The 15360-nt window shown below is 50.2% G+C and overlaps 1 protein-coding gene across 2 annotated transcripts in view; it reads left to right on the forward strand.

The window, feature by feature from the left end:
• The first annotated feature begins 2362 nt into the window (after window positions 1–2362).
• The window catches only part of ONECUT2 (one cut homeobox 2), a 104965-nt gene continuing 91967 nt past the window's right edge, over window positions 2363–15360 (forward strand). Inside the window, exon 1 of one of the 2 annotated variants that reach the window (XM_085630158.1) lies at window positions 2363–3686. In XM_085630158.1, coding sequence (XP_085486284.1) covers window positions 2591–3686 — 1096 coding nt within the window. In that variant the 5' untranslated portion in view covers window positions 2363–2590. The remainder of the gene's footprint in view (window positions 3687–15360) is intronic. The other variant, XM_085630165.1, reaches the window with a different exon arrangement.

Below are 15360 nucleotides of genomic sequence, written 5' to 3' on the forward strand. Positions count from 1 at the left end.
TGACTTGTTACCAACGTGGGAGTTCCTGCAGTAGTCGCCCCGCGTGTATCCTACGACTAGTCTCATGGGCGGGGCTAGTTTGAGTCCTGACACACTCGGAGACAAGAGTTCGATGCTGTGATTGGCCAGTTATTGACACGTTTGCATTATGCTGTCAAGATCGCCCATGCACGCTCATTCTACTGCATATGTTTTGATTACGGGGGTTGCGGTGGAGATATTTTGGGGGCGATGTTATCACGGGATAGTCAATAAAGTCCACCGATAATGGTAGATGTTGCACAGCAGAGAAAGGGCACAATAGGCCCTGTATGTTATTTCACTACATCCGCCCACCCCGATGTGCACGTCACGCATTGTGGCCAAAAGAAGGACCCCAGGCCTGCAAAGGTAAACAGTGGTGGGCCGGGTTGCTTTCGTCCCTCCCCCTGTGCCATACAGACATAAAGGTCAACTACCGAAGGCCAAGCATCAAAGCCTGCTTATAAAGGATCGTGAGCTGACGTGTGCTGTAGGTACCTACACCTTTAGGGTATCTAACAATATCACGGCAAGTGCATTTCAAAACTATATGGGGGGAGATAAAATCAGGGGATGTGGGCTTTACTCTGAGTTTCAGCATTTGAGCAAACTTGTGTGATTCTGGGCAAACCTCTGGCTCTCTAAACTACTGTTCTCTTATATGGCATTATTGGTGGCTCGACTAGTGAATGGACTGAACACTAAGTGATGTTATTAACATAAGCATTGGCAAAGCCAATAGTCCTTGTCTTTTCAAGCTGTTCAGTTATTAATTATTGTACCTACTGCTTGTATATGCCACAAACGAAAAGAAAACCTACACATGTCTGTAACCTGCTTGCTTTAACAATTTTACATGTTATAACATTCACTGATGTGATTATTTTCTAATGATGTTTTGCGAAGGAAACAAAAAGAGGACGACAAAAAATCACTGCATACCTAAGCACTCTACAATCTTACTTAAACCCTTTAAACTTTAAGAACGAAATGGAACATATCACTATCTCTCTGGTTACCCACAGTGAAGGCAAAATAAAGAGTTGCCATTTAAAATGAATGTACAAAATACATAAAATAAAAAGCATCATTTGAAGCAGCAGTGTCACTGAAGCTAAAAGAAAAAATGTAGGTGGATACGAACAATATTGCACAGGCTTTGTGCTGTCATTCAAAGTGAGGAAAACCAATGAGTAAAAATGGGCGGACCCATTGCAGGATAGGATACAATATGCTGTCATGGGTGGAAGCAGAAATTGCATGACAATTTACCGGACCAGTGGCTCAAGCCATCCGACCCCAAACTTCTCTAAGTATGTAAATGGTGTACTTTTTTTTAGGAAAACAGGAGTTTGGCACTGTCTCAAAGGCCTGTCCTAAAAAAGACGGGGCTACTCCCGTTGGTATTTGGGGTTATTTAGCGACGCTTCCAATGTCTCCACATTCACCCACTTAAGATTTGATCTATTATAAGAGTGCGGTAATGAGCCACGTAATTCCCACTAACACCCCACGATTGCACATTAATTTTATTCTTAAAGGTTGGAATAAAATAGGTCGTATAGTGTTGAGGAGACGAGTTGCTTGCGGAGTGTGCCCCCCGCCCCATTGATGAGTGTCAGCGAGAAACTGACGCCAGCCGCCTGCCTCTTGAGTCCTCTTGGTCCCAATGTCAGGTGTGCAGATGTTAAAATGGGGCTTGGGGCGGTGGTTGCGGCGCCCTTCTGCAATTATGATGTCTGTGAAAGTTTGTATTTTAAAACCAACGGTCGAGAAAGAACGTGTGTCGATGTATACGGGCTCGAGAAAAGAGGGGGTGATACACGATCGAGAGGGCAGTGGGAGTACGATTTGTGATATAGCATACCAATCCAGCATTCCCCGCCCCTTTGATAAAAGTGAATGATAATCGCTGGGACAGATAACGACAATAATAGGCTTCAGCAATTATAATAATAGCCCTCGTGATAATAGCAAACACTAGAGCACATGATAAATAAGAAGAGCAGTCAATAATAGTACCAATGAAAATATTATTGATAAAAAGGTGCAGGGCTCAGTTTCCTGGATAGTGAGCAACGCTCTGCCCTTGGAAGTCTAGGCTTAAAAGTTTGTATTTGCAAATCAATGCTGAAGAGAAAGGAGGGGGCAGTGCATCCCACAAGAGCGGCAGCACCAGAGCACAGAGCAGCTCCCCTCTCTCAGACGAACCTGCCTCCCCACTGGGTCCGCCCTTCCGCTGTCTCATTGGCTCAGGATCTTTCCGAGTGCTTATTGTTGTGAACTGCCCGGCACCTGATTGGCTGTGCGAGCCGTCCTTCCTGCCGGCGCTCCCGCCCCCGGGGCCGCCGAGCTCGGCTGCGCGCAGAGCCCACTCTGGACAGCTCCCGGCCGGGCGGGCATAAGCGACAGGAGGAGGAGAGGCGCGGACATGGGGAGGAGGAGCGGCGCGGGCCCGGCAGAGCAGGAGCAGCGGTGATCCGAGGGAGGGAGGCGCAGACCGGCAGGCACAGCCCCACCCCCGCCCCGGAGCGGCACCCCCGCGGCGGCGCGGCGGCCCATGGACTGAATGAAGACTGCCTACACCGCCTACCGATGCCTCACCAAAGAGCTGGACGCTTTCGGCATGAACCCGGAGATGGGCATGGAGGGCGGCCTGGGGGGCGTGCACGGCCATGACCCCGAGCTGCTGGGCGGCCACCATCACCACCACCACCAGCACCACCACCACCTGCAGCCCCCACAGCAGCACGCGCAGAGCCGCGGGCTGCGCCTGGGCCCTGGGGGGCCCCCGCACCCGGAGCTCTCGCGCTCCGCCATGGTCTCCAGCATGGCCTCGCTGCTGGACGGCGCTGGCGGCGAGTACCGGCCCGAGCTGTCCGTGCCGCTGCACCACGCCATGAGCATGCCCTGCGACTCGTCACCGCCCTCGCTGGGCGGCACCTACACCACGCTGACCCCACTGCAGCCGCTGCCACCCATTTCAGCCGTGTCCGACAAGTTCCACCCACACCAGCACCCGGGGCAGCCGCCCAGGCTGCCGGGGGGCGGCGGGGGCGGCTTCAGCCTGCTGCGCGACGAGCGCGGGCTCCCGGCCCTCAACAGCCTCTATGGGCCCTACAAGGAGATGGCGGCCATGGGCCAGGGCCTGCCCCCCATGAGCCCGCAGAGCCTGCACGGGTACGGGCCACACGACAAGATGCTCAGCCCCGGGGGCGGCGGCGGCGGCTTCGAGGCCATGCTGGGCCGCGGGGGTGGGGAGCAGCACCTGCCCAGGGGGCCGGCCTCCCTCATGTCCCATCTCAACGGCATGCACCACCACGGCCACCACGCTCAGTCTCACGGCGGGTCCCTCTTGGCCCCCTGCCGCCCGCCCTCCTCCTCCTCCTCCGCCTCGGGCCCCCCAGGTGGGGGCCCCTCGCAGCTAGACGAGATCAACACCAAGGAAGTGGCGCAGAGGATCACAGCCGAGCTGAAGCGCTACAGCATCCCGCAGGCCATCTTCGCCCAGAGGGTGCTGTGCCGCTCCCAAGGCACCCTGTCTGACCTGCTGCGTAACCCCAAGCCCTGGAGCAAGCTCAAGTCCGGCCGGGAGACCTTCAGGCGGATGTGGAAGTGGCTGCAGGAGCCCGAGTTCCAGAGGATGTCCGCCCTCAGGTTGGCAGGTAAGCTGCATGGGCACCCAGGGGCAGTGGCATCTGTGCAAGGTACCTTACCATCAGGTGACACCCTTTCAGATACTAAATACAGCATCAGTGGGTATTCCCTGCTTGGCAGCCCTTAGAAAGACCGCTGTGCCAGCGGGCTACTTCTGCAGAAACGTCACTTTGCCAACTTCTTATCAGCTGTCACTAACTGTAGGGAGCTTTCTCAGTATGAATCCGGTATTTGCAAGCATGCTGTGCAGCAGCTTTCATTTATGGCACTCTCTGCAATGACTTCCCTCTGCCACCCTACTCCCACATGAGCCCTTCTGCTCTTCAAGGGCATCTTCGCTTTAGTACCCAGCGCATAGGTGCCCTCTACAAGGGCATCGCTCCAAGCAAGCATGTTGTAATTGGCACTTGCTGCAGGGCATCCTTTGCCATCCATCATGTAGGACTGATAGTCAGTTATGTCCTACACGTGCCTCCTTTCATGTCGACCTAGTAATAATGGGCAGCCTCTGTTGGCACACTCTTTCATACCAACCAGCTATAAATTGGCATATTATGTAAAGGTCTTCGCTGATACGAACCCATTATCAGTGGGCCCCTTTTCAAAAGGTGTCTGCACAAGTTAACTGACTACCAGCGAGCTTTTTCTGCGAGGTACTTGCTTCATGCCAACCTAGTGTGAATGGACACCCTTCAAGGGCATGCATGCTGGGTAGACCCTGCATCTCTGGGGGTTCTTTCTTAGCCAGCCTGTCTTCAACATGCATCTTCTGTCTTCCTGTAGGTGCCAACCTAGTGTAAATGCCCCCTCTGGAAGGACGGCACGCATCATCGTCCAGGCTGGAGCCAATGCAAATTGCTCCATCAGTAGGGACTTCCCCACCCCTTGAATCGATTGCCAGCAGGGATCCTGGACAGACGCATGTTAATCATCCTTTTCGATAACTCCCTGCAAGGGATTTCTCTCTCTAGGGACAGCCTATACCGGCCTCTATGCCACCCACTGGCACGTCACATGACTGCCTGCATGTCACCCACTGCATATATGATCATTACAGAGGAGTCCCATGCCTGCATGTATGTCCATTACAGGGACATCCCGTCCCTGCGTGTATGTTATTTGGTGGGACTTCCCACACCTGCATGTAGGTCTTTTACAGAGGCATCCCATGTCTGCCCTCGTGACATCTACAGGTAGCTCTCATGCCTCCCTGCGTGTCATTTAGAGACAAGCTATACCTGGCTAAAGGTCTTAGACTGGGGCGTCCGATATAAGCCATTTACAAAAACCCGCCTGCCCGTCATCCACAGAGAAAGGACAGAAATGCATGTGTGTCTGCCTGTCATTTACTGGGACATCTGATCCCGGTTGTTTGTATGTCACCTGCAAGCACATCCCATGCGCTCCCGCAAGTCATCTACAGGGGCTTTAGCAGCCTCCATGTTACCGACACAGACGCCCCATAGCATAATGTATGTCATCTACACAGCAGTCCTATTCCAGCTCGTGTGTCATTGATGGGGCACCCATTCCTACCTGTATGTAAACCCGCAGTCAGCGCATAGTCCCTGTAACTGCAACCCGCCCACACTTTGTTTCGATTTTATATGAGTACAGCATGAGTTTAATTGTCTCTCGGTGCTTCTCAGCTCCCTTCCTTTGGTTTCGGCCATTCCTGACAAGCACGGACAGCCATCTTCTATAGGGGCATCTTGCCTCCTCTGAAGCATGTACACCTGGTCGTTTTTTATATGGCCGCTGGACCATCCTTTAAACATTTTCCTGGTTTTAACTGCCCTCTGTGTTGGGGGTCTTATCCCACTATTTATTACACATGGCATATTCCCTAGGGGGTTCAGTCCACCACGCAAATGTGTCTCCAATATTGTGTGGTACGGGTTCAATTTCAGCAGTGTGCACCCCATCCCCCACTCCATCCAGGTCTCCGCCATGTCTGCCCAGTACCAACCTGTCATTTGTGGTCGGTGTGCAGCTTGCATTGTGGCTTCCGTTACACAACGTATAAAGAAGGCACGGTCAGGCTGCTTCACACACTGGGGTGGGGGATGCTTTCTCGCCATTGTGTGCTGGTGGTGTCGTTTTGTTTAGGAGTGACAACTTTAGAGAGTAAACTCTTTTCCCTATCCTTAATCAGCAGGAATGAGCCCTAGGAGGCTGCTGCCTCCGCAGAAAGGGAAGCTTTGTCTGTTGTACCACAGGGAATGCGGCATACTGCAGCGTTACCTCTTTCTGTTTTTAGGATGGCGACACTGGGAGCTGTTTCCTTTGAAGGGGGTGTGCAGCGCGCGCTTGTATTGATATGATGGAAAAATCATGTACGTGTTTACATGCAGGTGGAGAGCACGCGCTGAGAGCGTGCACTGTGCATATGTACGGCTCATTATTCCGAGTGCGCAAGGTTTGCAGGCAGGAGGTGATTTTCTTCCTTTGTGAGCTGTAAATCGGAGCATTTATTGTAGCCCCTTGGAAGGAGGAAGAGAACAATTGCCTTTTGGATTATTCTTCTTAGCTGGAATTAGTTCTCTGTGCTCCCTCTAGTGGCTAGATGGGGAAGTGCAGCTTTCTATTGTTCGAGAAGAAGATGTCAGCCAACCGAGGCAACAATGCAAATTAAACCCATATATAAGGAAACCACGAAATGTGCCATTATATCCCGCCGTGTACATTGCCACGCGGTTTTAACATTGGCCTCTGTTACAACCAATTGGGTGCACAATGAGAAAAATATTAACTTGTGAAAGAGCGAAAAAGAATTCCGAATGGAACAATTGTTCATGGAAATATAGTCTTCTCCTCGGCATTATAAGCTTTGTACGCCCACAAAAGATAGGTCCTTTAGTTCGGAGATGTGTTTGGGGAAGTGGGGTGACAATAAAACAACATGGCCCTATCCAACACTTGCATTGATTTTCAGCCAGTGTGAGAGCGGGGGATGGGCTTTAAACACTCTCACGACTCTCTTTTCCCACCATGATTGCTCCGGAAAGGGGACACTCTGCAACTGTTTACAAATCAATATCATTATGATGTGAGTACAAGCTGAAATGACTGATGGGTTTCGGCAAACCGACCCCCACCCCCTGAAACTCACACACACACTCCACGTGCACCGGCAGGTTTGATTTATCCAGATGTAGGGCAATTAATCGCATTGATTGGAAAGGGGGGTGGGGCAGAATACGTCGTCGCTTGAAACGCCTGTGATCTCTGAAGTGCATTCCAGGCGCGTGGACGGTGTCCTCTCTTTGTTCTTGAGGTGGCCGCCGGGCTGCTGCAGCACCCCTCCCCCGTCATTCTCCCCTCCCGCCTTTCGGTTTTATTGGAACGCGATAGATTTATCCTGGACATTTCCCAGCGCGCGGGGGTGCTCGGGAGAGTGGCTGACAGAAGGGAAGGCAGTGTCATGGCGGGCCTGGTGGCTGGCCATCTACACAGCCGCGCGCGTGCCTCTGTTTGTTGGCAGGGTAGGGTCACGTTCCCAATCCAAGGTTCCATCCTGCGTAACGTTGTGGCCTTTCACTTCCACCGAATCCGTGTTAGTGGGCTTGCACGGGCTATGATTTTACCTTTCCAGTTCTTGAATAACGCCTTCTACCATTAGCATGGTAGGCATTGAAGCACTTTCTTAGTCTGCGCCCCCACCCCCTCATTCTTTGATGTACAAGGAGTTTGGATACAAGCGAGGGAAGGGTTGACAGACAACCACTCTCCCATGCTCTGTAGAACTAGAATATATGCCGGTGAGTGCTACTCTAGCGCCTAGATACGACTAGGCAGTCCAAAACATTTGGTGCTATGAGGCTGTACGCATGCCACATGCTCATGCATAAATAAAACAGTGCACGTGGAGGTGATAGGTCTGTTTTGATGGTCTGGGGGCGTAGAGTTTGTGGGACGGGCAGTGTGGCCGTGCAGTCCCTATACAGGCGCTCTCGTCCAGCCTCCGCCTCGATCACATGCTGCGCGGCGTTAATCCGGCCCTTTGTACGCGCATCGATCGGCGGCCGGCCGGCGTGCAGCGTGTTGTATATGTAAATCGGTATTTGTCCCTCAGTGGCTCGCATCCTCCTGAAAGGCCCTCGGGCCGGGGTCTGGGGAGCTGGCGGTGTGTGGAGCGGGGCCAGGGGAGGTGGTAGCGAGGAGCAGCGGCCAGCACATGAATTATTGATGGGACATGCTCTGCCCAGAGCTGAGAGGGAAGCTCTGCTCTGCTTTGGGTTAAACAGGCTCGGTGCAGCTCAGTATCGTTTTTTTTTTCTTTTTTCCTTTTTTTCTCGCTCGGGGTGGCTGGCTGTAAATCACCCTGTTGCCTGGGACGTTCAAGGTTACAGGGATGCGGCGCGAGCCACCTCGGTACATTCACGCCTCCTTGATTCGAATGGCCTTGCCAAGGGGCTGTAAAAAACAAAGTGCATCCTCGGGAGCCGATTGGGAGCCTGCCCCAAGCTATAAAAAATTCATACTGAACTCGCACGCGGGGACTCGGCCCAGGGGCTGCTTGCGTGGCGCGTGTACGCGCGGAGCGTGACACCGCCCCATCTGTGATTGAGAATAAGGGGTCTGTGTCTGCAGACAGAGACTGTTTGGCTTCTCGGCGCAGTGGCTTGTTGGGCAAAGTCTGGTGTCACGGCGCTACAGAACTGTGCTGTGGGAGCTGGGAGAAGGCCTGTGCTAATATACGTACACCCGAGAAGCGCACATTTTGTGAGAAATACATTTACACTGAGATAGAGTTAGGGTTTTATGTCGAAATATGGACTGCAGAAACATCATGCTATCTATATATCCTGCCAAAGTATGGAGTACCAGGATACCGAGAAGGTAAGTGCTTACAGGTAAGTATGTATTTACGTCTCTTACCTCCACATCCACTACCCTGACACATCTATCTATCTATCTATCTATCTATCTATCTATCTATCTATCTATCTATCTATCTATCTATCTATCTATCTATCTATCTATCTATCTATCTATCTATCTATCTATCTATCTATCTATCTACAGAGAGAGATAGATACATACTTATAGATGGATGGATGGATGGATGGATGGATGGATGGATAGATGGATAGATAGATTTCAAGGCCCACATATGTGGAGTTAACTAGTAAACCTCTAGATGCATACACATGCTGCTTTCGCGTTGCTTTGGTCCTGGTAGCCCATGTTCTGGAGCCATTAAGGTGGAATGTCCTAAGGATGCGATGTCAGCCGCTCACCTTCCCGTGAGGCCTAACATTATACACTGCCACGTCCTCGTTCAATACAACAGACCACGTGGCCCCTACAGGTGAAGTGCTGAGGGGAGAGACAGTCAATGTGGGCTTCCTAACGCCACCCACCCTCCAAACATACGGTGCTCTTGTTCTAGGGTGACCAGAACTTTAAAGCCAAAACCCGGGACATTTCACAAAAATAGAAGAAAGACTAGAATTTTACATCGACCAAGCACATAGAATGACGGCGCTCCTCAGCTGAGAATGACAGAGGAGGCAGTAAGAATATAAATAATATGCAATTTTTAAAGTCAGTAGCATGCCTGCTAATTGAATTGATTTCTTATAACAGCTGCTAACTATCCCTGCATTGGAAAACATAAAAAGGCGCCTCCCTCCGTTTTCAGTCGACCCTCTCTAAATACCGGGACATGAGCTACATTTCCCGAAATCTGCTGGGACAGCTGGTGGAAATCTGTGAGGCCTGGTCACCCTATCTTGTTCCTCCATTTGAAGAAGCCAGAGCGGGACACGTGCCCTGCACCTCACCGTGCCCACAGAGGACGCGTGCGAGCCGTGCCTGCCCTTTAAAGCACGGAATGTGCTTCGTGAATGTCCGGCACCGAGGCCTGTGCGGGGAATTCTCGACTCCAACAGCTTTAGCACCACAAACTGCTCTTGTCCATGATTCTGTCGTACCTGGGCGCGTGGAGGCACGTTCCATACAACACCTTCGGGCGAAACACGACTTCCCTAGGTAAAACGTTGACAGCTCACACTCCACAGCGTCATTAATACGCAATGACTCCAAACACACAACGCTCCGCAAATCAGTGCGCGAAGAGAGCCTGTTCCAAGACGCCAAAGGGTGCACCCCACCAGCTGACAGAGACACATTCGACCACTTGCAGAGCAGACACACACGAGCCAGCAAGTTAGTGCCTGTCTAGTAAGTAGCACGCGCTACTGCGTCATGCGATGCACACCTATAGCACAAACATACATATAGGCTGGAAGTGAAGAGGAACTTCCTCCAAATTACCTTTGTGTGCGACTGCGCACCACGAGCTCACGGGATCAGTGAGACAGTGCAACAGTGCGCGGGGAAAGCCAAATTCCAGGGAACATGTGCAACCCATGTGTAAGCAAGCCCGTGTATTTGGCACCATTGTGTGCACAGCCCATACGCACGCGGTAGTCGTGAAGAGAGCCTCTTGCCAAAGCACTGTTCTTCACACGCTGACCACACCCGAGGCACAAATGTGAGAGTCTGCAAAGGGCGTGTGGAGAAAGCACGATCGTGTCACTTCACAAGCCCACTAGTCACCAACGCATCCACACATCAAGGCATCTTGTGCACACACGCTCTGCTGTCAGAATGTGTGTGGAGAGCCACACTCCCTGTGAACAGCAGCAATGTGTGCACACTCCCCTGTCTGGCATTCTACTTCACAAGTACCAGTTGGCAGCAAGGCCACGGGTTGTGTGCCCCGCGGACCTTCGTGGATTGAGACATACTCCACAAGCGTACAGACGGACTTCACATTCCATTCCACAAGCGTCACAAAGGCAAGGTGTGCTAAGGGTTGGAGCGCAATAAACACGGCCACGAGCAGCAGAGAGCCGCACACAACAGTTCCACTGGGCCCCAGCTAGAGACTCGTGCCTTTAAACTGGCGCACAGCAGTGCAGTGTCGGGTTGATGACCCGCGTGCCAGTGATGCCGGGACACTTGCTGTTTAACGTTTCACAAGATTCACAGACACACGGAGACTACGCATCGGCTTCCTCCGGCTGCGGGTGGGCGGAGCCTGTTGGCGCGGACCGTTCCAGGGATGTTTATTCTTTCTGCTTACGTTGCTTTCAAACATGCATTCCTTAGTTTTCAGTGAAAATGAAACGCAGGGTGTGGTGACAGGCAGCTATATACATACAAAGCTATATAGGCCGTTCCCTGGAGCGATTTTTTACATATGTCGCTTTTAAATTAGTTGGATGGGTAGGTGTGTGGGCAGTTAATATACAAACAGGCGCACGGTTTGATTTTAGGTGGATAGAGAGAGACCAGCAGGCTTTGGTTAAGTGTAATTCTAGATATATGCATTCGATATATAGGTTGAATTGTACATTTGTTGCGGACGAAGCTGTTTAAGGTAGAAAGCGGGCCACATTTTTTGATTATGGATCGATGCATTGTTTTTTGGCTTGAATTGTATTATGATAGCCAGACCGAGATACAGATTTTTAGATACATTGTTAAGATATATTGACGGTAGGCAGGCAGATATGTAAATTGTTCAAATTGCGATGATTTGATAGCACATAAAGATGAATGTATGGAGTAGAGACGGGTATATTGATTATAGATGGATAGATTGGTGTCTGGCATGGCTGGAGCGGGGTCGCTATGTAGTATTCAGACCCCTCCCGCCCCCCCCCCCCCCCAGCGCTGCTGCATTGTCGGATGGCAATAGTAGTGAAAAGCTCACCCTGTCTTCGCCTCGCCAGAGTCCTCGTCACTCCATCCCTTCTTGCGCGCGCCTCGCAGGTCCTGCAGGGCACAGCGCCGAAAGAGGCAACACGCGACCCTGCCGGCGAGGAGCTACAAGAACACACACAGACCCTGCTTTCGCTTTTCATTCAGTCTCGGGCCGTGTGGTTCTGTCACTTTTTCAAACAGATGTGTATATGGGAGCGCGGATCGATGCAGATAATGTTGGGAAGATTAAAAGAGCATTAATGCTGGCAACAATAACAGTAACGTGCGGGCCGGGCCGCATTGATTGGAACCGGAGCCGGCGCGCTTCCAGGAAGGCCGATGCCCCCCACCCCCACCCCCTTCCCAGCACAGGGCTCGCCGCCACCTCTGGGTCTCTGTTCTCCGCCTCCGCTGCCGGGCCTGACACCAGAGCTAGGCGCACTCCGCTGCCGGGCAGCCGCGGGCACCAGACAGGGCACCGTAGGCCCAGGACCCCCAGAGGTCACCGTGTCTGATCATCGGGGCCGGCTGTGGGTACGGAGGGGCCCACTTCGGAACAGTGCGTGTCCTCTCCCACCCCTGTCTGTGCGGCTGTGCCACATCCCGGTAGCAGGCACGAGCTACCCCGATAAAAATATATCCTAGCGTTGATCCAATAAATACTGCAACAGATTGAAAACATTAATAGACTATTGATGACAGGCACAATGCGAGCTCATGTATGGGGTGCAAAGTGTGATATGAATGCTCCAAGTTTGTTCCAAAGCCTCTCCAGTACACCCCAGAGGAGGGACCCCTCAAGAAGCTTGCACCCTTTGGCAGGGCTTTAAGTGAGGCCGGGTCATGTCGGGGCTCAGGACCGGCAGTTCTTTAAAGGAGGTGCCGAGATGGGTCAATCAATCAATCAATCAATCAATAGTCCTTTATTCGGTTCTTAAAAAATACCATAAAAGTACATATACAGTTAAAATCAGAAGAATACGGTTCATAACACATGGTTGGAGACAATTGGACAAAAAAAAATTCATTCAACACCGCCCTCTTGAATTCCTTAACCTTAGCAACCTTAATAAAATTCATAATGCAAAACAGTGTATGAGGATCATTAGCCCTTTGCAGGAATAATAAGGCAACCTTGGCATGTTTAAACTTTGCCTGTTTTAAAATTCCTACTAAAAAGCTACGCCTAGGTAAAACATAAAATGGGCATAATAATACAAAATGAAGGGTATCCTGCGGAGACCTAATGTCGCAGCCGCAGGAACCCTTCTGCTCAACGGTTGAAGTAAAACCTGGTGGATCAGCCAGTAGGTGGTGTAAAAGGTTGAGGCTAAAACGAGTGATTAAAAATCTATCCTCGGCGTTATACATAAGAACGAGATATGGTTCCATTCCTTCCTCTGTTTTCACCATTCTATGAGCACAGACTGAGGTTTTACTTTCTTCCGCAGCCGCTCTACGTGAGGCTACCAGGTCCAGGATTTTTTTTTTGACTCTCAATGTATCTTGGGGGATAATTTCCGTTGGATTGGTAAAAAGATCCTTACAACCAATTCCCTCAAGTGTGGACTTGACGTACTTTAGCCAGGGAATACTTATTCCTTTGTCCCTTTCTGTACAGTCTCCAATAATTTGTCTCCTCAGGTCTGCCTCGGAGTTGGACCAAATCTTTATCCAGGCCATAAGAGGTCTGACCTTTATCAGGTCCTCAATGTATACCCTTCCTAGTTCTTCATGGATAATGTAGGCGGAAGTACTTTGTGGGGTCTTGAGCACCTTTCTCAAATATTTATTCTCTTAGCAACATATCTTACTCACAATCAAATCCCACCTGTGTGCTCATCTCCAAAAACAGTTGATACTCACAGCCAAATCCCTCCAGTATGCTAATCTCCAACAAGCATTTATACTCACAGCCAAATCTCTCCTGTATGCTCATCTCCTACAACATATCTTACTCACAACCAAATCTCTCTTGTGTGCTCATCTCCAACAGCATATCTTACTCACAACCAAATCCCTCCTGTATGCTCTTCTCCAACAACATACAAATATCACAGCCGAATCCCTCGTGTATGATCCTCTCTCAACAAATATCCTACTCACAGCCAAATCCCTCCTGTATGCTCTTCTCCAACAACATACAATACTCACAGCCGAATACCTCGTGTATGCTCCTCTTTCAACAAATATCCTACTCGGAACCAAATCCCTCCTGTATTCTCATCCCTCAACAACATAGTCATAGTGTTTTATTGAGCGCAAATATCACCCAGAGAGGTCTTAAAGCGCTGTAGCGAGTGCTAGTGAAGGCGAAGATAGAACAGCTGAAAATGGGGGGAGGGTGAGCGGTCAGAACAGCCAGGTTTTAAGCTTTTTTCGGAACTGTTTATGATCCTAAATTGTGCGGAGCTACATATCATACTCAAATCCAAATCCCTCCTGTGTGCTCATCTCCAACAACATATCTTACTCACAACCAAATCCCTCCTGTACGCTCATCTCTCAACAACATATCTTACTCACAGCCAAGTCCCTCCTGTACGCTCATCTCTCAACAACATATTTTACAGCTACATCCCTCCTGTCCGCTCATCTCTCAACAACATATCACACTCAAATCCAAATCCCTCCTGTGTGCTCATCTTCAACAACATATCTTACTCACAACCAAATCCCTCCTGTACGCTCATCTCTCAACAACATATCTTACTCACAGCTGAATCCCTCCAGTATGCTAATCTCCAACAACATATCTTACTCCCACCCAAATCCCTCCTGCATGCTCCTCTCAGCAAAATATCTTACAAACAACCAAATCCTTCCTGTATTCTCATCTCCAACAACATATCTTACTCACAGCTGAATCACTCATGTATCCTAATCTCCAACATATCTTACTCACAACCAAATCCCTATTGTGTGCTCATCTCTCAACACCATACCTTACTCACAAAAACCCCTCCTGTATACTCCTCTACGATAACATATCTTACCCACGAGACCCTCCTTTATGCTCATCCCCCCAGCAACAGTCTCTATCCACCAAAAACACACCAACAATCCCCAAATGAAAACTCCTTCTGGCAGCTTCATCCCTAAGCAATACCCATTAACCAACAAAACCCTCTTCCTCACCTATCATGTGTCACCAACATAGCTTATAGATCCACCCAACCACCTTCTACAGTACGTCCATCTAGCAACATCCTACCCCCAACAAACAACTCCTGTATGGTCATCTCCCGGCAAGGCTCTTTATCCATCCGCCAATAACATACCTCTGACCCCTTCATGACCCAACAACGTACTTTATCTACCCATCAACAAACTCCTCCTGTACACTGAGCTCCCAAAAACATCTGCTATCCATCACCCAGCACCCTCTTTCATCCTGTCATGTCCCGGCAACCTACCTACGTTTCCAACAGCAATAGCACTTTGTGTCTCAGCAAAGTACCTTGCCCACCCACCAGCAAAACCCCTTCATGTCCAAACAACACACATCACATCCCCACAGACAAACCCCTCCTGTACAGCCATCTCTCACCAACATACTTTACACATCCTCGTGCCTCCTTGCCTACTTGTGAACAACCCCCTCTAGCCTTTTCCTCAACATCACTCCCTCTTGTCTCCTCCCCATTCATCATCATCCTCACTCCTCGTGCTCCTCCCCAGTAACACCCCAGTCTCTGCCTATTTCATAACAACCCCCCTCAGTGATCTCAGACCCTCTATTACCCGTCTCCATTGAACCACAACGCCCCCTGCTGCCCCCTCTTCCTTTCCTAACACTATACTGTATTGTTTGCATCATCAATTTAATGTATAATAGTATATTCTCTTTTCTACTTTATCTTGCACAGCTGATGAAATATTTTAATTAATTCACAAATATAAAACAATAGTTTCAATTGTAAAGGCAAGATTGGTGCTTTTCTAAATTCAATTGAAGCCACT

Source organism: Triturus cristatus, chromosome 2_1, assembly GCF_964204655.1.
Source record: "Triturus cristatus chromosome 2_1, aTriCri1.1, whole genome shotgun sequence".
In the NCBI taxonomy this organism is placed as follows: Eukaryota; Metazoa; Chordata; class Amphibia; order Caudata; family Salamandridae; genus Triturus; species Triturus cristatus.